Source organism: Symsagittifera roscoffensis, chromosome 2 (genome assembly GCF_963678635.1).
Source record: "Symsagittifera roscoffensis chromosome 2, txSymRosc1.1, whole genome shotgun sequence".
Taxonomy (NCBI): domain Eukaryota; kingdom Metazoa; phylum Xenacoelomorpha; order Acoela; family Convolutidae; genus Symsagittifera; species Symsagittifera roscoffensis.
Genome location: NC_087063.1, coordinates 33,356,092 through 33,379,913, shown reverse-complemented (window position 1 = coordinate 33,379,913; position 23,822 = coordinate 33,356,092). Strand labels below are relative to the sequence as shown.

At 36.9% G+C, this 23,822-nt stretch overlaps 2 protein-coding genes across 5 annotated transcripts in view; both read right to left on the bottom strand.

Moving 5' to 3' along the window:
- The window catches only part of LOC134840258 (TLC domain-containing protein 4-B-like), a 520,491-nt gene that overhangs the window by 194,416 nt on the left and 302,253 nt on the right, over positions 1-23,822 (bottom strand). The gene's annotated exons all lie outside the window — the stretch shown is intronic.
- LOC134839055 (tyrosine-protein kinase SRK2-like) lies at positions 793-16,042 on the bottom strand. 3 transcript variants are annotated; one of them, XM_063854462.1, is made up of 10 exons: positions 15,715-16,042; positions 15,054-15,389; positions 14,138-14,338; positions 8,323-8,779; positions 5,866-6,171; positions 5,400-5,545; positions 5,060-5,174; positions 4,511-4,746; positions 2,404-2,428; positions 793-2,100 (listed from the first exon to the last, which is right to left on the bottom strand). In XM_063854462.1, exons 1-9 carry the CDS (start codon positions 15,898-15,900, stop codon positions 2,414-2,416), a joined length of 1,998 nt encoding a protein of 665 aa, XP_063710532.1. In that variant the 5' UTR covers positions 15,901-16,042; the 3' UTR covers positions 793-2,100; positions 2,404-2,413. The 3 variants fall into 3 exon arrangements, with proteins under 3 accessions (XP_063710532.1, XP_063710530.1, XP_063710531.1); XM_063854460.1 differs by lacking the exon at positions 2,404-2,428; XM_063854461.1 differs by lacking the exon at positions 2,404-2,428 and having other exon boundaries at positions 14,138-14,335.

Here is a 23,822-nt window from a genome sequence, read left to right as displayed (position 1 = left end):
GAGAAGAGCACGTATACTTTCAGCACCCACTAATTTATGCTTGCTTGCAAGAGCTCACCTTGCAAATTGCATCATATGACATCTCAGAAAATTGCAAAAAAGTTTCAACTTGTTTTTTATATGTAATTTTATCAAACTAATTATACAGGTGTTCAAACTCTAACCACCTCATCAAGAGTCACGGGCCCTAACCCGAATCGTAGTATTTTAATTTTTTTATTAGATAACGATCAGCAAAGAGGGCCTAAATTTTCTTGTAGCATTAAAAGTAAAAAATGAGTCTTTTAGCAGACCAACGTCATAAAACTAACGCATAAATGATTGTCAGACGTGAAAAGACGCTCAGTCTTGGGTCAAACTTCACTAAATAACATATAATTATCTCACTATTTGCCAAGACAACTATCATCTTCAAAAACATAATGATAAAAAAATGGCGGCAAAACATTTACGCGCTCAATAACAATCTTTGAGAAGATCTTTTGAGAGAACTTTGAGTATTTCATTTGTGGTAAAATTTACCGATATTTTTCTAATTTTCAGTTTTGTCTCAGCAAAGTCTCTCACAGTGTGGTCTCAGCCCTTGGTGAAGATGACAATTTTGGTCTTTAATTTGAAATACTGTTCGTTTTCTGGACGATTTCATCAGAATTTAACAAAAAAACTCATCTCTCGGATTAATTTATTTCCTCTATTTTCTCAGAATATAGTTGTAACTACATAAAAAATTGTTATTTAACTAAATCCGAGGCCTGTTTATAACACTAATCGCTTGTGCAGACAAAAGAAAACTGAATAAAGAATTAAATTGAATTGAGCTTTGTAGGCGACAAACTGATAATATTTAAATTAATGAGAGTAGGCATCGCATTGGGCGGAATCTATCGATCGAATTGCATTCTGAGAGAGAAGAAACGAATTGAGCTGAGATGATACAACGAGAGATGAGATGAGGAAGCGTACCCTTCCTTTAGTCAGATTGAGTCGGGACAAAAAGTTCACACGTCAACTGACTCAGGAAGGATATCAGTACAAAAGTAACTTTTTTCTCCAATTGATTTCTTAGACGAGCTAGCACTCGGATTTAGTTGAACCGAATTCAGAATTAAGTGGCGGCAAACGAGTTCCAGTTTTAAATCGATTGACTAGTTTTGTTTCTTTCCAAGTTGTAAGTTAGTTCTCGATGAAAAAAATTACATCATAAACAACCGCATCAATTTAACCTTCTCAGGGTTTTGAAATTGTTTTAGGCAAATAGATCAGCTTTTCGTGCACATTACAAGAGAACCAGAGGCATTATAAGCGTGACTTCCCACAAATGGAAACGGTCTATCTTGTTGAGTAAACCTCATGAACTTTGAGATGCATGTTAATTTGATTGAAACAAGTCGTGTGGCTAGGCTATTCGTTTGAAGCTTCGCTACTAAGTAAAAGTTTCACTGAAACCCGTTTGTCTAGTTTACTCTAAATCTAAATAAAGATCTGACGGCCATTATTCAATAAAAGTCATTTGAAATCGTAATCTCTACAATATAAACTTATTCAAAACACATCGAGCACAATCAGCACCCAAAAGAGTGAAATATTAACTTCATCACATCTTATTGTGTCTTCATTTTGCATTCCAGAGCGTTATTATACTTGGTTTTGGTATAATGCTTTGACTAACTGCCGCATTTGAACTTACCATGGCTTGCAGGCCAATAACCGGAATGCAAAAGTAGGACTAACTGAAAAATATAATTCCATTTTATTAATCAAACTGGGAACATTCGATGAAAATTAGTAAGAAGATGTATTCATTGTATAGAAAATTATATAATTCGCTTTTTGAAAACAAAAATCTCTAGCCTGAGTTTAGAAGAAATTCAGAATTTATTTACTAAGTCTTTTTGTTCAACTTCTATCGCCGACAGAACGGAGCCTTGCTTTTTGAATGACTGCATTAGGATTGGGTTTTGTGTGCAAAGAGGGATTGATGGTAGGGTAGTGGGCGTGTTGCAACTAATAACAAGTGTACCCTTGTCATAGTCAGTCTATCCTGGCACTCATCTGCTGAGATATGGAATTGGAGGTCATGTTCGACTGGTTGTGGTTGCCCTGTTAACAGTGGAAAAAAAATAAAATTAAGGATAGAAAAAATTAGGACCATCAAACTCGAAAAGCTATTTAAGCAGTTCATTGCAGGTTAAAAAAATTCCGAAAAGCTGGGCAAAAATTGTTGTCCCAGTAATGAGCAGAAGTGTGCGAAGAAGTGACTGCAGTCCAAATGTTAACAATAAACGATTCTCAATGATATTTTTGAATGATTGTCATTGACATATAATTGACAGCATTTTGACTTTTGCAATGCCCGTGAAACATCACAAAAGATGGCAATTGTGATTAATGTTTATTTCGCACCATTTAATACTCATTGGTAGTTTTGCTGAAAAAAATAAGTGAACAGTTGGCAAAGTATAAATGAACTCAAAGCTACCGGGAAAAAGAAAAGTTTCAACATTCGAAATCAAAAAAAAAATAGATAACCTGAAAGTTCTTTAAACTCAAGGAATCTTTTATGAATGACACGTTTTTTGACAGTAACTATTCGAGAAAACCAGATCAATTAGCAACTTTTTTTCCTGAGAAGAATTCTGAAAAATAAATTGCAGATTTAGGTTGGAACAGACAGTTGCAACAGACAGTTGGAAAAGATTCAATAAACGCAAGTAAACAAAAAGGCTGCCCTTAAGGCTCTTTGTATTTCCAGAAAAATTTATGATTGACACTTTTTTGATCAATTTAACACAATTTGAGTAAACTGGATCAATAAGTAAAGTTTTAATTTCGCTGGGAAAACTGAAAATCAAGCTCCACTTTTGAAATTAGAAGTCGATCACATTTCTAGTGATCTTTCCACTTTTCTGTTCGATAGTGGAGTTTGTCTTTCTTTAAGAAAAGAAATAACTGAACTTGAAAGAAAACATAGCCAACTAACAGCTGGAAAAGAGTAATGAACACAAGGAAACTGAAAAAAAAAAAACTGAATTGTTTTTTCAAGAACCTTCAACTTTTGAATTTCGAAAAAATAGATGACCTTAAAGCTTTTTGATTTTGTAGAACAATTTATGATGGACAATTTTTGTTGTTAAAATTAAGCCAATTTGAAATTTGACGAAAAAGTAAACTTGAGCCTGAACAAATTTTCAGACTTTTCCTGAAAAAAAAATCATCGGGCGAAGAGTCTGAACTACGTTCATCTACTCTTAAAAACAAAACATTTACACCAAAGGGAATCAAATATAGCCAATCGAAACTCTACAGCTTTGGAGTCTACTGCCATAGTAGTTGAGCTATATGCTCAATCTGTCGATCAAAATTAAGCCAAATAATATATTGGTAGGTATTTACCAGAATCCAGCTATTACATCACAGACATTACACTTGGCACTTTTGAGAAAGTGCCACTAATTTATGCGACTTAACTTAAAACAATAAGTGGACTTGTAGTACATTACAGGCATTTTCTTGTGTAAACACTACCGCAGATGGTTGCAAACGTGTAAAAGAATAAGAAAACCAAAAAAAAAATGATCGAAAAAGTTTAGAACATTTTTCTATTTTCGATGAAAAAATGTGGCTCGTTAAAGCGCTTTAAATTTCATAAATTGTTTAAGATTGGCACTTCTTTAAATTTATCTCATTTAGAAACAATGATACATATATTTTTTTAATTCTGCAGATAATCCAGAATGATAAAGTCCATTTTTTAAAATAGGAGTCATTCACGTTTTTCGTGTTCTTTCCACTTTTGCTGTTCAACAGAGGCGTTTAACTTATTTTCAACAAATGAGCTTAAAAAGAAATCAAAAATTAAACCGCGAAAAAAAAACAATTTTGGAGACTTTTCTTAAAATAAAAACACAAAAATCATCACGACCTTTATAAGTCTGCACTAGTTCAATGACTCTTCAAAAAGGGGAAGTCAGCCGACATAAATTAAGACAAAAACCACAAATACGAAAAAGTAAAATATTATCTCAAATGAACTAAGATGTAGTTTTTTTTGATTTTTCAAAAAGTTGAGCATGTCAGCAGAATTTGAAAATGTTAGCAGGAAAAAAGTAAGTTCAGTTCCAAAATCCAAAACGCTTGCTCTTGCAAATGAAAAAATCAAATTAAAAAAATGAAATACAACACAAACACCGTTTGCGATACAACACAAACAAAAAAAACTAGGTGAACAAAAAAATTCTGACAGACAGAATCAACTATAATCGCGTGCAAATTTCAAATTTAAGGAAACCTTGTGGGATAAAATCTGTCTGAAAAATTTGCTTGCAGAATTCTACTGAAATGGGTACTCGTTCGATTCTCGCCACGCGTAGAAAAGCGTTGAAGTTGTCCTAACAATAATTGAAGTTCAGAGAGGAGAGTCTTAGAAGGAGTTGATGAAAAAAAAAATTACAAAATTCTGCCTGTTCAAACTCTTTCTGCAACTCTCTATTCACGAGTATATTGAGACTACCTGATGAGGGGACATGTGGTCGTCGTTGTAGCTGCTCTCAGTCGCGATGTTGAAGTCTTCCAGGATGGCGAACAAGTGTGCGAAAGTGGGGCGTTTGTTGGGGTTGGCATGCCAGCACTTGAGCATCACCTCACCATATAGCTTCTCGGGACACTCTTGTGGTCGGGGCATCCTGTACCCATTGTTCACTTTGTCCAGCACCTCTTTGTTGGTCATCATCGGGTACGGAACCTTGCCTGGAAACACACATTCTTGTGTTACTATCAAGCTACGTAAGAAAACGCTGGTTCATTCTTTTTAAACCATCAATATGGCGTACACCAGTACTCTAAATTACTTTCGCAGATGGTAAAATTAGAATTCTAATGAATTTCATTCATCAGAAAAACCTTGCTCATATAAGCTTTATAATACCCGTTTGAAGCTTCGATATATTAATTTTCCTTTGAAGCTTCGATATGTTAATTTTTATCGCTACACTATCATGACATAGCGTTGAGAAAAACCACATATGTGGCACAGAAAAGGATGACAGAAAAACATGCCAACCTTTGGTGGCTATTTCGGCTAGTAGGATTCCAAAGCTCCACACGTCTGACTTGATTGTGAATCTGCCCATCAGAGCTGCCTCAGGGGCTGTCCATTTGATGGGGAACTTGTTGGCCTGAACAAAACAGCCAGCATATTTTTTTTTAGAACTATTTATCGCGATAGGAGCAAAATGCCCGCTGTTCAGCATCTAAAAAAATCTAGTTCTCAGAAAAAAATGTTGACATTCAACCCAACTTTTACATAATTTGCTTAATTTTCCGCAACCATTTGAAAAGATATTTGCATAAAATGTTTGATTTTTTTCCGGTGACACTAATGACCGGTTAACATCACTTACTTTGTTCTGTGCAGGCTCTTGGTCGTCATTCGTGTATCTTGCCAGTCCGAAGTCGGCTATCTTACACTCGTATTTGAAGCCGACTAGGACATTACGCGCAGCCAAGTCTCTGTGGATGTAGTTCTTGCTCTCCAGATACGCCATGCCTAGACAAATGAATCATAGTTAGTTATAGGTTATCTTAACTTATGTGCTTACTACTTATTATTATTTAGGCAAAAGCGTCGCTTTGTAAAAATGCTACACTCTCAAATTACCAGGTCCGCTGAAATTTAGTTAAGAGAGGGTATGAATTGTATCAAAAATATTATTTTTGTGGACAAACATTTGTGTTCTTGGAAACCTTTATTCGCTAACTAGTGTAAGCATGCATGTGTCTTCAGGATAGTGTTAGCGCATGCTGGTTAGAGGTCTCCTCGCACGAATGAAACCAGAAAAGAGCACGAATGAAACCAGAAAAGATTACCTTCGGCGATGTTTGCGGACATCTCAATCTGAGCTCGCATTGTGATATTCTTGCCCTCTCCGTCCTTCAGGAACTCCAATAAACTGCACTTCATCAGCTCAGTTATAATATACACTGGCTCTTCCTTCGTACATACACAGTGCAATTTCAGCAGATTCTTATGCTGTAATTCCTTCATGATGTTGGCCTCTTTCAGGAATGCCTCGGCCGACATCGAGTTCGGCTTCAGGGTTTTGATTGCCACTTCTACTGTTCCTCCGTCAAATTTAAGCTGCCCACTCCATACTTCTCCAAACTGACCATGACCTGAATGCAGAAAAAATAAGCATTTAATTTTGATTGCTTAAGTATATTAGCTTAGTTAAGCGAGCGGTTGGTTTCAAAAACAAGAGACAATTTTCAATTAACGCCAAATTTTGCTACCATCTAAAACATTAGAAAACAGTACAGTTGATCACAAATCAAAGGAAAAAATACAAAAAAACATCACACCATTAGACTATACCGTTTGTAATTATAATACAAAGAAGTTTAAATTCAAGATTGGGGAATTCAAATTCAACAGTTTAAAAGAAATAGACAGAAGTTTAATTTCAACACAGAGGTGAAGCTGAGCTTCAGGTCACTTGCGATACAAAAATGTATGACTATAATTTCCAGCCAATGAAAAGACAAATCAAAAACTGGAAAAAAAAATTCAAAAAAATAGTTTTTTATTGTCAAAAAAGGTTATAAAACATGCAAATCATACGAACCAAAGGTAAATGATTCAAGTGATTCAGTTAATTTAGGTGTAAACCGGAAAAAAACAATATATTCCCGTTTGATAACGCTTGCAAATCGCAAGCGCAACAAAACAATTTCGAAAAGAACAAAAAAATTTTTCAAGTATATAATTGTAACAGAGCATAAAAGCAAAAAGCAAACTCGCTTGGCAACCCAAATATATCCAGATTGATATCCATACGCTGTAAAAAATGTTCTGAGTATATAAAGAACCTTAAGCTCATATATTCCTGACTTCGAAAAAAGTCGATTTATTGCTTCAAAGAAACTAGTTGTGGTATAACAGCAGACAAACTTGAACTTTGGTAGAACAACGTTCTAACGTTTATTTCTGGTTTTTTTTTTAAAAAAAGAATATAGAATTACTTGGATTCAAACAATAGTGTGTTTTTTGTTCCGACTTTCAAAGAAAGTGAGGAATTTATTTTTTTTTTTAATTCAGACTTATTTTTACAAAAACTAAGAGCATATGGGTATCTTTGCTGTTTTTGGATTTCTTATGTTAAAATTCAATTCCATATTTTCTTTCTAATTTTTTGTTCAATTTGAATGATCGGAATGACGCATTTGACTTACAAATTTATATTAATTTTAAAAAGTTTTATACAGTTCGCCATGAGCCGGAATCCAACTACCAATGTAGAGAATACGATTATTATATCTCGCATCTAAGCGCATGGGATCGAGATACTAGCCACCAATAACGCGGATAAATACATGCTAAATTGCCAATGCTGTTGCTAAAACGGCAAACGCCATGAAAAAAAAAACAATTTTTCTGCTGACTGGATTGGGAAAGAGCAGACTCGTAATCTAACACAATGTTCGGAAACTTGGTTGCGAATGAATGGTGTAATAATGGACTAGAAAAAATCAATAGAAGTGAAAATATTTTTTCTCAAAACAAAACACAAAAAATAATCCTTTCAATTTGATTTACGGTATCTAACTGACGCAGAATTAGAAGAATATAATAATACGCATGTGTAAAGATCTGTACTAGGAAACATAGCCAACAGACAAAAAGAAAAGAGATGATGAACGCATTACAAAAGAGACAAGCAAACAGAAAAAACTCTGACATGTTTCTTTTAAAGTCAATTTTCGAATTACTAAGAGAAAAACATGGCCTTAATTCTCTTGGAGTTTCTAAAATAATTTATGATTGACACCTTTTTCTGATAAAATCAACCTAATTTGAGAAAACTGGATCAATAGGTAAAAATTTTACTCCGTTGGTAAATTTGAAAATTAAATTCCACGTTCCGAACTAGAAGTCGATAACGTAGTTTAAAAAATTCCAATTAATTTAGTAAAGCTAACTTAAAAGACAAAGACATTTTCCTGATTATTCTAAACCGTTCATATAACAGATGCCTGCCTGGTTGCTTTTGAAATATCGAAAATTTCTTGTAATGGTTACATTAATTGCAAATAATACGACGTGAAATGAATAGAATAAACAGCAGTTAAATAAACCTACAGCATTAGATCCGAAACCCAATGAGCTGAACAAAAATTCTTATTGTCAAGCTGTAGTACGCCCAAAGGTAGTTACAACCCAAACTTTTGAAGCATTTTTCTAGATTTTGCTTTTAGAAGACTGAAAATAACTGATTCTACTACTTTTTGTACCTGGATAGAGCAAATTGTCAATAATAAGAGACTAGCCTAGTTTCTTAAAGAAGGTGATCCTCTCTCGCGGGAACTCCCAATGGTCTGTGTGTGCAAGTGATGTAATCTGAGGAGCTGGCATCAGACATGGCTTAGTGAGAGCACAAACCAGCCCATCTGCATCTGTCTGATAATGTGCCACTAACTCCTTCAGGGTGGAGAACTTAATCTTGGCTGTTATGAAGTATTTATTGTCCTGCTCCTGCAGCTTGATTTTATAGTGCTTCACATTATCCATACATGCTGTCTTGTCGTCGCGCATCGACAGCGAGTACCCGGAGGCACAGGTCTCTCGTTTACGGATCAGGAAGGTTCCCGGGATGACTCCGGGGGCGTTTAGAAGCTGTTCAGCGTCTCTGCGCGAGATGGCGCCGAAGAACCAGTCATCACGCTCTGTATTTGAGAGGAAATTGGCGGGAACATAGCCTGTCTGGTTGTTTTTCAAACACGTCACCTGTTAAAACAATCAGGATTAAGTGGTAAAGTTTGTTTGTGAAATTATTGGCATCAGATACGGAGTTTGCACCATACATGATGCAAATTTTGAGCATTTTCCAACTATCAAAATTTAAAGCATATAACATAGTCAACAGACAGTTGGAAAAGAGTCAATGAACGCAAGTAAAAAGAAAAAAATACGGGCTTACTTGTTTGAAAAATCTCAACTTTCGAATTTCAAAGAAAACAATAGATGGCCTTAAAGCTCTTTGAATTTCAAGAAAAATTTATGATTGACACTTTTTTGACAAAATTAACCCAATTTGAGACAACTGGATTAATAGCTAAGACATTTTTTCGCCGGGAAATTCGATAATTAAATCCCCCCTTTGAAACTAGAGGTCGATCACGTTTTTTGCGACCTTTACACTATCGCTGTTCGATAGTACTTTTAACAACAAATTGAACTGAACTTAAAAATAAATAAAAAGTCACACCACGAAAAAGTATTTTTGAGCCTGAACAAATTTCAAGACTTTTCTTAGAAAAAAAAACGAAAAAAAATCATCACAACCTATATAAGAGTCTGAACTACGTTCATCGACTCTTAACTACGAAAAGATCACGTATATTTCATGAACTGCTTAAGATTGGTATTTCTTTCTTTAAGGTGACCCATTTAGAAAAAACTGGAACAAAAGGTTATTTTTTCCCGCTGATAATTCAGTCAACTATACTTTTGAAAAAAGTAGTCATTTCCGTTTTTTGAGACCTTACACTTTTGCTGTTCAATAGTGGATCTCGCCTTCCTTCAAACAAAGGAATTGAACTGAGCTTGAAAAGAAATTAAAAAACAAACTTGAGCGTGAACAATTTCTAAAACAGGCATAAAAATCATCACGACCCATATTACTTCTTTCTTTTACACTTAATCAAATCATTAAAAGTTTTGATTTTAACTCATTGCCTATTTTATTTATTTAAAAAGATAGTTCAGTGAAAGCAGTATGCAGAAACGGACACAACTTTTATACTATTTATAGAATAAGCCAGAGGCCGATCCAGTATTTTCAAGGGGGAGGGTTTCAAAAAATTTCGTCCTTTTTTTAGGTCGACCAAGACCAAACAGATTTTTTGAGCTCTCCCAAACAGATTTTTTGAGCTCTCCCCCCCGTAATGACCAATTGAGCTATCTCCCCCACCCAGCAAAAACGAAAAAACTCTTCAAAAAGACGTCAGCAAACGCAAGTATATGGATGATGTGTTTAAAGCACGCAATCAATTAACCGACTGAAGTTTATTTTATATGAGTATCGAAAAAAAATTTGAAAAAAAAAAATCGAAATTTATGAAAAAAAAAATTTTTTTTTTGCAAATTTTTGTTTTAGGGTCCATAGCCTCATCGAGGAAAGCAATTTACCAGGGTTGGTGCTCTAGTCTTGTATCTGAATAGCAAAAAACGGTTCTCAGCAGCACCTTAATATTGTACGCTAAAGCTTTTTGTCATTTTATGAAAGAAAAAAGTCGCTTTTTATGCCTGTTTTATTGATTCTTTTTTCAATCTGAATGAAACTTTTGAGCTTTTATATTGTAAATTTTGGCTTTCCACAGTCGTTGGAAAATATGTTTTATGATTTCAGGTCAATCAAACTATTTTCAAGTGGTTATAAACAAGTCTCAAGTACCTATTGATCTATCTCCCCCCCACGCGAGATGGGGGGGGGGGGAGATTGCTCAATTGATCCCAAATCAGTATAAAGTCCTCATTTTGACCAAATGCTTCGCACCCCAGGCAAATAGGGGAGCGAAAAACGTGTTTTTAGGCTAATTATGGATATTTTTGACCAAGTGTGCACTCCCCTTTAAAATTAGTATATATTGGCGCCCAATGCGCCTTTAGAAAACTTTCGGTCAGCCAAAATTGTATGTCCTAAAATAGTACTATACGGTGGACCCTTTGTGTCGAATCCTTGAGAGGGCGTCAGCCCCTTCCCCCCCCCCCCCCCCCCCCCCAAATCCGACCCTCGAATAGGCGTGAACTTACTTTCTGCCACTAATTAGTATGAACATGCAAAGGGAATTACCAATAACGCCACGTGGAGCAAAAGTGATTAATAACCGTCGCAAAATCTTGACTTTGAATTAAATATTTACAGTATTGTTACTACTATCTGTTGTTCCCTTCTGCAATATTCGTTAAATCTGGGCTAGGTACATTCCTGGCCAAGTAGCTTTGTTTAGACCTTTTCAGCACTGAAATTACATGAATAGTATCAACCAACCCAATATGGCAGTGAAATAATCTTTTGCAGCATTTGATCAGAAGTAAAGACCTCGATTTGATTGCGTCTAATTGGGCCACACTATACTTTGAGCATGAATCTTCACATCATTCCATAAACCCATAAACTAGAGACGAGATAGTCTTAATCATCTCATTTAGTACCAGTCTTCACATTTAGTACCAAAAGAAGAAACGCTTCTATAGTTGATATAATTGGCTATATTGTTTTTGCGAACAAAAATCGGATTTGATGTTTTTTTGAATTAATTCATCTATTTTAAACAATGGATCATGTTTATGAAATCAAAAGAAACCAGACTTTTCTTTTCAACTATCTACTGCGCTTTTTCAATTGCTTGCCGCTAGCTTTGTTTAAATTGTTCAGTTAAAATTCTTAATTCTCAAAAGTTAATGAAAGTGAATTTTCACTTTGAGTCGTGTGGGTTTTTCCCGGAAATTTATTCAGGCTGTTTTTGTTTTACTCATATTTTTGAAAGTGGATTAAAATTTTCAGATTTGCTAGAGACCTTTTGACCAAATTTTACCATATTGGGTTAGTTTTTATCCCAATTTGAATCACACAGAGGTGAAGATGACCTTCGGACCCCTTGCGATACAAACATGAATGACTAATGATTACAAGCAAATGAATTGAAATAAAACCTTCAAAAATCTTTTTTTTCGGAAGTTTCAAAAATTGAAAAAATAGAAAGAAAAATTCCTGGAACAAAATTAACGCGACCAATAAAATACCACAGAGGCGAAGCCGAGGTTTGCATCACTTGCGATAGAACACAGACATAAAAAACATGTTAAAAAAATAAAATGTTGCAAAAGACTAGGTGAACCAAAATCATCGTGTCTCGATAAAAAAAAACAAATGGGAAATGGGGACCCAGCTAAAAAAACGAGGTACGTTTTAAACATCGTACAACCTTGTTATAATGATGCCAGACAAATTGCGTGCAGAAAATAAAGAGTCCGCGTTTCTGCAAGAACAATTCTCGCAAGCGGTTCTTTCAATAGATAGAATGCAAAATCTCAGATTTGGGAGTGTAGTTCTCGAGAAAACAAAACAAAAAAAAATTTTGACTTTTCGGAGGGCCATATATTTGGGAGTCAAAAAATTGTGCATAGTTACATAAGCGCATAAGCAAACAAGGATAGCCGGTTTCTGTGCAAGTAGCACAGAATGTTCCGACCATGGTCTTTAGAAAACTCTGGTTTACAAAGTTTTTTTCCAAAGTAGTGTAGTTTTTTCTGCTTGGTGTGATAAAAGGATCTGACGTAAAAATATAATTTAGGCCCTTAATTTGTGTACAAAATAATTTAGCGTAGCCGCTTACGCAGGGCAATTTTTTCATTCCGTTTCATTCATTGAAACCAAAAACTTAGATTTGGAAGAAAAAGTTTTCGAGAAAACAAAAAAATCAAAAATATGGGTCAAATATTTCCCCACAGACTTTGTCGAAGGCTGTAGATATAGGGGTAAAATAGAAAGAGACTATGGGAGTACGCAAGCACACAGGGGAGCAGGCGGTCTTTCCACTGAAAACCCTTTTTTGAAAATCATAAGAAGTTTCTGAAAAAAACCAAAAATTGGCAAAACATTTTTAAAAATTCAAAATGAAAAAATCGAAATTCAACAAACCGAGTGATAAACATACAACCAACTCAAAATTAGGTCACTAAGCCGATAAAAATTAGGCCGAATAAAATTGTCCCGAAGAAAGTATTTAAGCAAAACAAAAACAAAGAAGGAAATACGAAGTGCAAAATGCAAGAGTAAAATGCAAAAACTGCAAAATGCAAAAACTGCAAAATGCAAGAGTAAATCAACCATTTGAAGCAACATTCGTTAAAATGCGCGCAGCCGAAAAAACGACACCAAGATGTGACTACTAAGCCGAAAAAAGATATGCAGACAAAAAATGGCCGACAACTTTATTTGAAACAACTTTTCCCGTTGGAAAAAAATGTCCTGGTCAGATTCGAACCCACGACCTTTGCCATCACAGAAATATTAGTTACCTCCGAGTTATGTCGGCTGGGAACGCTAAAAAACTTGAATACATTATGAAACAAAGTACTACTAGAGATTCCAGAAAAGTCCTGTGAACAAAGTTGATTACGGAAAAAGTCTAGTACCTGATTGCAAAACCCTTGCTTATCGCAAGGTTAAAAATTGTTTTCAATATGCTAAAAAGAAAGCGAACTTTTCTAAAGGACCTAAGCCGACAAAAATAAGCAGACAATAATGGAAAACTAAGTTTCCACAAAACAAACAGGTCCCGGCTGGATTCGAACTTCCGGGATTAGTCATCTCAATCATGGGTGATACCACTGCACAGAACAATCCTTGAATTTTAAAAGAAGTTAACTTCCAGTAGTTAGCTTCCAGCAGAAGTTAAAAAAATTAACTTCCAGCTGTTTTTTAAAAAGCTTTTTGGAACTCAATTATTGCCCAAAACCGGAACACACTGAAAGGATTTGTACAAAAGCCTTAGTTTTAAGCAAGATTGGTGTTGCGACTACTGCGCCGATAAAAAAGAATCAGACAAACAGAAGTCTGACAAAGATTTTTTGACGCGCAGACAATTTTCCATTTAGAAAAAAAAGGTCCTGGTCGGATTCGAACCATTGACCCTCGTCTAACTAGTTAAGCCGCAAAAAAAAAGAAAAACCGCAAGCGTAATAAAACAATTTTAAAATCCAAAGAGCCATAAGGTGTTTAAGAAACTAAAAAATTAATAAGCAATTTCAAGATTTTTTTCCTGGAAAATCTACTCGACCTAAAAACGAAAATTAGCTCATTACGCAACTCGTCGTTCAACCGAAGCAAAAAAAAAATTGACCCAAAAGTGGCCGCAAGCAATTTAAAAAAACTCAGTTAATTGTAAAAATTCTTACTTTGACAAGTAAAAAAAAGAAGAATACCAATCTGGCTTTGTTGAGATTCGAGCCCTAGACTTCCTGGTATAAATCAGATCCTGATCCATTTTTATTTTTTTTATTGAAAAGAGTACAAAAGAAGATTCTCAGTTTATAAATACACTAAGCTTTCGCTCTGCTTGCGTATTAACGCATTACCTGCCACCAGGGTCCGTCGGCTTTCAGCACCAGGAATTTGTCGCCCTTCTCGAAAGAAAGTTCTCCAGGGTCCAGCGCATGATGGGGGTAAATGGCTGTGTATACACTGCTGCGCTCGCTGGCCGAGCTGCCCTGTGGTCTGGGAGGTGGTGGGGGCTGTTGGTGCTGCTGCTGATGTTGCGAGGACGGATGATGTCCCTGCTGAAAGGCAACACCAAAATTGCAATTCGTTACAACAAATAGCACATCGATTTAAATGAAAGCTAAGCAAAATTAACCTGAATTTTTACGGCTTCACTGAAGAGATACACAATGTTCAATATCAATTGAACTGGTTTCTGTTTTTAATTAAGCTTATTTTGTCGGCTCCTCAACTTCTCCCGTATTAATTTGACTATAAATTTTATTTGATTGTTTTTTAAACAATTGATGTGTGGAAACCCAATATAATTCAATTAAGAACTAAAAGCTACCCGTAAACAAAAAACTTTATCAAAATTTTATGATCAGAAGAGCACTTTTATATAATAACGAGTCCAGATCATTGCGTAAGAGAGACTACTGATAATACTAGTTACAGTCAAATTGAGTGCATCACATGGAGATGCTGAACTTCGCAAACACAAGCGAGAAAACTGCCAAAAAGTAGGTTTGAAAATTTTAAAATGTGAAATAAAGAAAGGAAAAAGTAAAAATGAGCCTTGGAACAACATTTGCTATGAGCCGGACTCGAAATATTTAGAGCCTCGCGTCCTTGCATCTGTGCCAGGATCACTTGGAAATATGCAAATGAGTATTTTTATTTGCGGGTTGAAAAATATGAATTCGTAAAATCATACTAAGCACACTAGTGTACTCAGGGAACTATATGCATTAATAGCCCCAAATTGTCGAAATTTACGATTAAAAAACTTACATTGGAAGGCAGTTGGCGTGGTGCTATTGGCGTTGCATTTGCATGTGGGGAGAAATAGTCTCCCCCTCCCCCATTCCCACCTGCGCCTACACCGCCCATACCGTTGTAGCTGTTTATATTGAACTGTGAGCCATGGTGGGACCCACCTCCTTGCATCATATGAGACTGCTGCATGTTATAAGGATTGGGGACTGACATTTTTGGGTGCACATTGTATTGGTTATGTGGGTGATTCATCCCACTCCCGTCCATAGCACCTCCTCCACCGCCATGCATTGACTGCTGTTGTGTGTAGGGATTGTAACCACTACCACCTCTGTTGCCTCCGGCCATACCCTGGATGGTTGTTAAATTCAATAAATGATTTTGAAAACAAAGACACCATTTGCATGACAGCTCACTATCATCAGAATCTTCCAGAATGAGTTAAGCAACCCATATCAAGTACAGAACTTAGGCTGTTCTTTCAAGTTTCTTCCGCAACGGTTGATAAGTATCGATGAAACAACTTGTTTTGCGCAACTTGTTTCCAAGGCATCAAAAAACATTTTATTAGGATGCACAACATCCAACATACTTCAGCCGCCAAACCATCCTGCTGTTATATTCGGTTTAAATTTTTCAACCTGCGTACAATCATGAAAAAAAAATCTGTACAAACCTGTGACAAAGTGCCCATCATAGAGGGACCATAAGCTGATTGTTGCATTCCATACGTGGTGTGAGGGTCATATGGAGTATATCTATTTTGATTTGGCTGAGGGATTGGGTTATATCGGCTTGCATTGGCAGGCATGTGGGGTTGATTTTTTCCGCCATTGGCATGCTTCGATCCAACGCACCCCATAGCAACTCCCGCACAATTCGCTAAATACCAGGGTCCAATTGAGGTTTAATTTATTGGTCAGACATAACTCTTAGTTCAAAGTCATCTTCGCAATTAAGAGTAGGTCATTTCTCTACGAGCATGTAATCTTTCTTTAACATTTGTGCCTGGAATAATAACCATTATTAGGATATAGCTACTTGAGACCCAAAAAGTCCTTAGAAACAGAAAAAAAATGAAAGTCGCGAAGAGATAAAACAAACTAAAACAGTCAGTAGGACGTGGTACTAAATGAGGAGCTGAAAGTTGATAGAATGTAATGACAGCCCGAAGTGCTCAGTTTTAACCAGATTGAGAAAACTAGAACTTGCACAAAAAACGAAGATAAAAGAAACTCAAAAAGATTGCCAATGGTATCAGGCTACGGGTCTATGAGATATTAAAACTAAGCTGTGTTTCCATGATTTTAGCCTAATTGTTGTGATAAACTTATTAAATAGATTTGTTATGTTTGATGTTTGTGCCTGTATGTGGAGCGCCCTCTGAGGGATTTTAGAGACAGGTCTGTCAAGTGGCTTTCTGTGGGGAGGTGGGGAACTGGAACTGGCTTGAGGAGTCTGGTGGTGCGCCGCTGGACCTACTGAGCTCGGGTGGGATTGTTCCTTGTTTTTGATTTTTATAATTCGATTTTAAATTTAAATAAATTTATTATTTTTTTTTAATTGCTGATTTGTAAAATTCCCACTAACCGCTTATCATGGGTTAGTTCAGTCCCCTAAAGTCCAGTTAAAATCTTTTTTTAACTTTATGCTGCGTCAAGATGAGGAAAAACAGCAAAGAGTGTAAAAGCAAAGAGTGCTTAAAAGCTTCAGGACTGATAAATTGGATTAGATGTGATTGTTGTTCTAGTTGGTATCATATCAGTTGTGTAAATATTTCTCTTAGCGACTCTAAGAAAACCCAATGGTTCCAGTGTCCTTTATGCGTTGATGTAAAATCTGTTAATAAAGCAACAATAGGTAATGATTTAGTGCTAGACAATTATGTTAATACAGCCATCTCAAATGTCCGAGTACTCAAGAGAGTACCAAAAGACTCGCGTGTTCCCTTGGCGGAAAGTCTGTCGGACAAAATAAATGACATCGTCTACAATGTAGAAGATGTTACAAAATGGCTAATTTTTTTAACGTCGTTCTTGTTTTTTTTGGAGCAACCGGAAAGAAGTGGACGCAAACAGACCACAAGCATGAGCTCTTTGATAAATAAAAAAATTCGAGCAAATGACGTGTCACTTCCAAAACCCCATTCCCAAGTTTCAAGCCCGCCTCTGAGTGACCTCGAGCAGAGAATAAAGTTAATAGGTAGTAAGCTCGATGAAGGAAATGTAAAGGGAGGAATAAGGCTTGCTGCTTCGGATGACAAAATAGCTCCTTTTTCAACTGATAACTATCAAAAATTGTTGTCTAAGCACCCGCAGCTCCAAATCCAGAAAAGTTGGAAAGTTTTTTCGTAACCGATTTCGACCTATACAAAGCGATAATGTCCTTTCCAAACGGATCAGCAGCAGGTCCTGATAAAATAGTTCCTCAAACTTTTAAAGATCTTGTTAGTAAGTCGAATGGCAGTCCAGGACTTAATTTACTGAAATCGCTTACTAAGCTGATAAACCTCATTGGAGATGGCAAAATACCCGAACCACTAAGACCTTTCTTTTTTGGTGCAACGCTTATCGCGCTCATAAAGATAGACGGAGGGTTGAGACCGATTGCCATAGGCAACACGCTGAGACGTATCGCGTCTAAATGCGCTGGAAGCAAGGCCCTCTCCGAGCGACAAAATTTTTTCGGAAACGTACAGGTAGGATGCGGTACCAAACGAGGAGCAGAAGTAGCTGCGCACTCCTTTCGAAACCTAATTGAACGCGACGACAATCCAAAATGCACTGTTCTTTTAAAACTAGATTTTAAAAATGCCTTTAACTCTTTAAACAGAGAAACAATGCTGAATCATGTTTATTCAAATCGCCCCGAATTGTATAATTATACCCATTGCGCGTATGGTAAACCTAGTTACCTTTTTTAGGGAAGCTCTGTCATAATGTCAGAAGACGGAACTCAGCAAGGTGATCCTGAAGCCCCACCCCTTTTTGCGGAAACAATTCATACACTAGTCAAACAGTTGGAGTCGAAAAATAAGATCTGGTATTTAGATGATGGGAATTTAGCCGAAGACTATAAGGTAGTACTCCGGGACCTTAAAAACATTCTGAAATTGGAACAAATATACGGCCTGAGCTTAAACACCGAGAAGTGTGAACTTTGTTTTTTGGGACCGACTACTAGTACACAGTATAATTCAATTTTAACACTATTTCGAAAAATATGCCCCAAAATAAAAATAAAAACAAAAGAAGAACTCCTCATTTAAGGATCGCCAATCGGCGAACTTTGCCGAAAAGCATTGCTCGACGAAAAAATTAAGGAGCTTGAAAAAATCTCGGATGTCATTGACAAACTAGACGCCCATTATGGTTTTTACCTCCTGAAAAATTGCTTTAGCATGCCAAAACTCCTATATTTTTTGCGTACGAGCCCTTGTTTTTTGCAAAATGATTTTTTGGAACGCTACGATAAATTACTAAGAAATTCGTTATGCAAGGTCACTAACGTGAAAATGGATGATAACCAGTTTTTACAAGCAGTTCTCCCGGCAGCCAAAGATGGCTTGGGCGTTTCTTCCGCTCGTCTACTCGCTTTACCCGCTTTCTTAGCCTCAGCAGTAGGGGCGAAAGATGCCTTGAGCGAAATCTTTGGTTTGGAGCATGTGGATGGAACTTATGATGATGCGCTTAAACGGTGGTTTGACCTTGGAAAAATTGAAATGGCTCCGGAAAATGAAATCCAAAAAAATTGGACGGAGCCAATTTTTGACAGCGAAATTGCAGACTTGATTTTACGACTCGAATCAACGGACGTAAGAAGGTTCAACACGTTCCAAGATAGATTTGGCTCCCAATGGTTGAACGTCATCCCATGCAAAAATTTAAGGTTAAAACTGTCGAACCAACAACTCAGAATTGCGATAGGACTTCGATTAGGATCAAAAATATGCGAACGGCATAAATGCGTGTGCGGAAAAGACGTTACCGAGGATGGTTGGCATGGTCTTTTTTGCCTCAAAAGTGCAGGGAGATTCTCTAGGCATTCATACCTGAATGCCCTTATAAAGCAGAGTCTATTATCTACTCACATTCCGTCTGTTTTAGAACCACGACACCTCTACAGGACCGATCAGAAGCGACCAGACGGTTTGAAGCTCGTTCCATAGGCTGATGGTAAGCAGCTCTTGTGGGATGTAACGGTAGTAGACTCCTTAGCTCCTTGTAGGATTAATGCCGGGTCTGTTTGTAACCCTGGTACGGCTGCCGCTGAAGCGGAAGAGCAAAAAATTGACAAGTATAAAGATCTTGTAAATGATGGACATCTTTTTCAACCGCTAGCTTTTGAAATTCAGGAGGCGGCCGGCCCTAGCACAGAAGTTTTTTTGAGCAAGCTTTGTAAGAACCTAAGCATATGCACTGAGGAACCCAGAGCAGGCAGCTTTTTAAAACAGAGAATCTCCCTGGCAATACAGATTGCGAACGCCGCTTGCGTACTCGGAACAATAAATGACAAAATAACTTTCGACGAAATTTTTTTTATTTGTAACACTTGTATATTATGTTATCTCGTGTCGAGTTGCGTGTTCTTATTGAAGAAACGTAACCCGTATCGATTTTAATTGAAAAGGACTTAAACACTTGTCATCTTTTTTTATCATTATCACTTCCATATCTAGAAAATTCCAAGGATTTTGACTGGAATACATGATGAAGGGACTCATGACTGTAACCTCGGTTACTAAGATACTTTTGACCTTCTGATTAGCTGTGTTAACGTTCCCTTGACTCTATAAAAAAAATTCGGAAGTAGTTCTTTCGAAAAAAAGGCCGAATATACAGGCAGCGTTCGCAAGCTGTATTTTCATTGGTAGTCAGGTCAAAAGTATCATGGTAACCGACGTTACAGTCAGGAGTCCCTTCAACGTATATTCCAGTCAAAACCCTGGGAATTTTCCAGATATGGAAATGATAATGATAAAAAGGAGATGATTAGTGCTTATGTGTTGAAAATTAAACTCGATACGGGTTACGTTTCTTCAATAGAACACGCAACACGACACGAGAAAATATATATAAATTAATATTGTATTACAAAAAAAACCTCAAAAGTTGTTTTTGTCATTTATTTTGCCGAGTACGCAAGCGGCGTTCGCAATCTGTATTGTCAGCGAGAATCTCTGTTTCAAAAAGCTGCCTGAATCTCAAAAGCTAGCGAGTAGAAAAGATATGCATCAACTACTAAGTCCTAAATTATCATTGGTTCCCTCTTCCGCGAGCGCCGCACCAGGGTTACAAGCCGACCCCGCACTAATCCTACTGGGGATCTAACGGTAATACTCCTTTAGCCCCCTATTGAGGGTTAAAGGAGTATATTACCGTTACATCCCAGAGGAGCTGCTTACCAACAGAATCCTATCTCAATTCTTACTCGTTGGTTTGATAGTTTTAAGCATAGATTTTTACACGCGATGACGTTCAACCATTGGGAGCCAAATTTATCTTAGAAAGCCTTGAATCTTTTTACGTCTCTTTTTTTGTTTTTTTTTCTTATTCTTTTTATATTCTTTTAAAGGTAATCAGGAGGTCAAAAGTATCATAGTAGCCGAGGTAACAAGCAGGAAACCCTTCATCACGTATTCCAGTCAAAATCCTTAGAATTTTCTAGATATGGAAGTGATAATGATAAAAAAACATGACAAGTGTTGATGTCCTTACAATTAAAATCGATACGGGTTAAGTTCCTTCAATATGAACACGCAACTCGATACGAGAAAATATAATATACAAGTCTTAAAAATAAAAAATTTCATCGAAATTTATTTTGTCATTTGTTGTTCCGAGTACGCAGGCGGCGTTCTCAATCTGTATTGCCAGGAAGATTCTCTGTTTTAAAAATCTGCCTGCTCTGGGTTCCTCAGTGCATATGCTTAGGTTCTTACAAAGCTTGCTCAAAAAATTTTTTTTGCTGGGGCCGGCCGCGCCCTGAATCTCAAAAGCTAGCGGTTGAAAAAGATACCCATCATGTACTAGATCTTTATACTCGTCAGTTTTTTGCTCTTTCGCTTCAGCGGCAGCCGTACCAGGGTTACAAACAGACCAGGCATTAATCCTACAAGGAGCTAAGAAGTCTACTACCGTTACATCACACAAGAGCTGCTTACCAACAGCGCATGGAACGAGCGTCAAACCGTCTAGTCGCTTCTGATCGGTCCTGTAGAGGTGTCGTGGTACTAAAACAGACGGAATGTGAGTAAAGATAAACTCTGCTTTTTAGGGGCATTCAGGTTTGAATGTCTAGAGAGTCTCCCTGCACTTTTGAGGCAAGAAAGACCATGCCAACCATCTTCGGTAACGTCTTTTCCGCACATGCACTAATGCCGTTCGTATATTTTTGAGCCTAATCGAAGTCCTATCGAACTTCTGAGTTGTTGTTTCGACAGTTTTAACCTCAAGTTTTTGCACGGGATTACGTTCAACCATTTGGAGCCAAATCAATTTTGGAACGCTTTGAATTTTTTTACGTCCGTTGATTTGAGTCGTTAAATCAAGCCTGATTTTTCGCTGTCAAAAATTAGCCTGTCCAATTTTTTTAGATTTCATTTTCCCGAGCTATTTCAATTTTTCCAAGTTCAAATAACCGCTTAAGCGCATCATCATAGGATCCATTCACATGCTCCAAACCAAAGATTTCGCTCAAGGCATTTTTTGCTTCTATTGGTGAAGCTAAGAAAGCGGGTAATGGTAGTAGACGAGCGGAAAAAACTTCCGAGCCACCTTTGGCTGTCGGCAAACTGCTTGTAAAAACTGGTTATCATCCATTTTCACATCAGTGACCTTGCATAACGAATTAATGCAAGGTCACTAATGCGCTTTTTACGTCTCTTGGTTCGAGTCTTAAAATTAAGTATGCGGCTTCGCTGTCAAAAATTGGCTCTGTCCACTATTTTGGGTTTCATTTTCCGTAACTTTTCCAGTTCTTTCAAATTCAATCCACAATTTGAGCGCATAATTATAAAATCCATCCACAATCTCCAAACCAAAAATTTCGCGCAAGGCATTTTTTGCTCTTACTGCTGAGGCTAAGAAAACATTTAAGGCTAGTAGACGAGCAAAAGAAACACCGACGCCACCTTTGGCTGCCGGGAAACGTCTTGTTTAAACTGGTTGTTACCAATTTTCTCATTTTTGACCTTGCATAGTGAGTTTCTTGGAGGAATCAAAAGATCAGTCTGTAAGAAACAAGGGATCATTCGCCAAAGAATATAGTTTTGGTATGCTGAAGAATTTTTCAGAGGTGAAAACCACAATTGGCCTCTAATTTGAAAATGACATCCGAGTTTTTTCAAACTCCCTAATTTTTTCGTAGAGCAATGCTTTTCGGCAAAGTTCGCCTGAGGTGGGTGATCCAAAAAAAACTCTTCTCTTGTTTTAATATTTTTGAGGCGTGTTTCCGAAATTGAGTTAAAATTTAATTGTACTGTGTACTTGTAGTCGATCCCAAAAAAGTTCGCTTTTTTCAGTGTTCAAGTTCGGGCCGTGAGTATGTTCTAATTTCAGAAAATTTTATAGGTCCCGGAGTACTATCTTGTAGTCGTCTGCTAATTTTCCATCATATAAACACCAGATAATGATTTTTGACTCCAGCTGTTAGACTAATGTCTCAGTCGTTTCTGCAAAAAACGGCTGGGGCTTCAGGATTGCCTCGTTGAGTTCCAGCTTCTGACATTAGGATAGAGCTTCCGTAAAAAAGCTATTTAGACTTACTGTAGCCGCAAAGGGTGTATTTTTAGACTTCTGGACGATTTGAAAAGAAAACATGATTCAGCTTTGTTTCTCTAGTAAAAGAGTCGAAAATATTCTTAAAGTCTAGTTTTAAAAGATAAGTGCTTTTTGCGTTGTGATCGCGCTCAATTTGGTTTTGAAACTAGTGTGCAATTATTTCTGCTCCTCGTTTAGTGCCAAACCCGAACTGTAAATTCCAAAAAACTTTGCCGCTCTGGAAAGGCCTTGCTTTCAGCGCATTTAGACGTGATACATCTTAGCGTGTTGCCTATGGCAATGAGTCTTAGCCCTCGATCTATTTTTTTGACGGTGATAAGCTTTGCGCCAAAAAAAAAACGTTTTAAGGGTTCGGGTGATTTGCTCTCTCCAATGAGGTTTATCCGCTCAGTTAGCAATCTCAGAAAATTGAGTCCTGCATTTCCAATGACTTACTAACAAGATCTTTAAAATTGCGAGGAAGACTTATCCTGTGATGCTCCTGATCCGCTCGGAAAAAAAAACATTAACGATTTGTATAGATCGAATTCGGTTACAAAAAATTGGCCAAAATTTCTGCTTTTAGAGCTGCAAATTTAGTTTGCCGAGGATGCTTTGACAACATTTTTGATAATTAGTAGTTGAAAAAGGAGCAGTTTGGTCATCCGAAGCAGCAAGCTTCAGCCCTCCTTTTATTTTTTTCTTCAACGAGCTTAGTACTTATTAGCTTTTTTCTCTGCTCGAAGTCACTCAGAGGCGGGCTTTAAACTTGGGGATTGGGTTTTGAAGTGAAACGGCATTTGCTCAATTTTTTTACTCATCAAAATAACAGCTCATGCTTGTGGTTTGCTTGTAATTTGTTAGCTTCCATTCCTTTTCGGCTGCTCGAAAACAAAAAAGAAAGACGTTAAAAAATTAGCCTTTGTAACATCCTCTGTATTGTAAAGGAAGTCTTTTATTTTGTCCGATAGGATTTGACACTCTGTTTTGGCACTCTCTTGAGTATGTGGACATTTGAGATGAC

Bases quoted from the DNA above. Each gene is read 5' to 3' on its own strand.
- LOC134839055 (XM_063854460.1), bottom strand. From the start codon at position 15,900: ATGGGGTGCGTTGGATCGAAGCATGCCAATGGCGGAAAAAATCAACCC. The intron at 8,780-14,137 runs GTAATGCGTTAA...TTGTTTTAACAG, and splicing joins CCGACGGACCCTGGTGGCAG to GTGACGTGTTTGAAAAACAA. The intron at 5,546-5,865 runs GTAATCTTTTCT...TCATTTGTCTAG, and splicing joins GTCCGCAAACATCGCCGAAG to GCATGGCGTATCTGGAGAGC.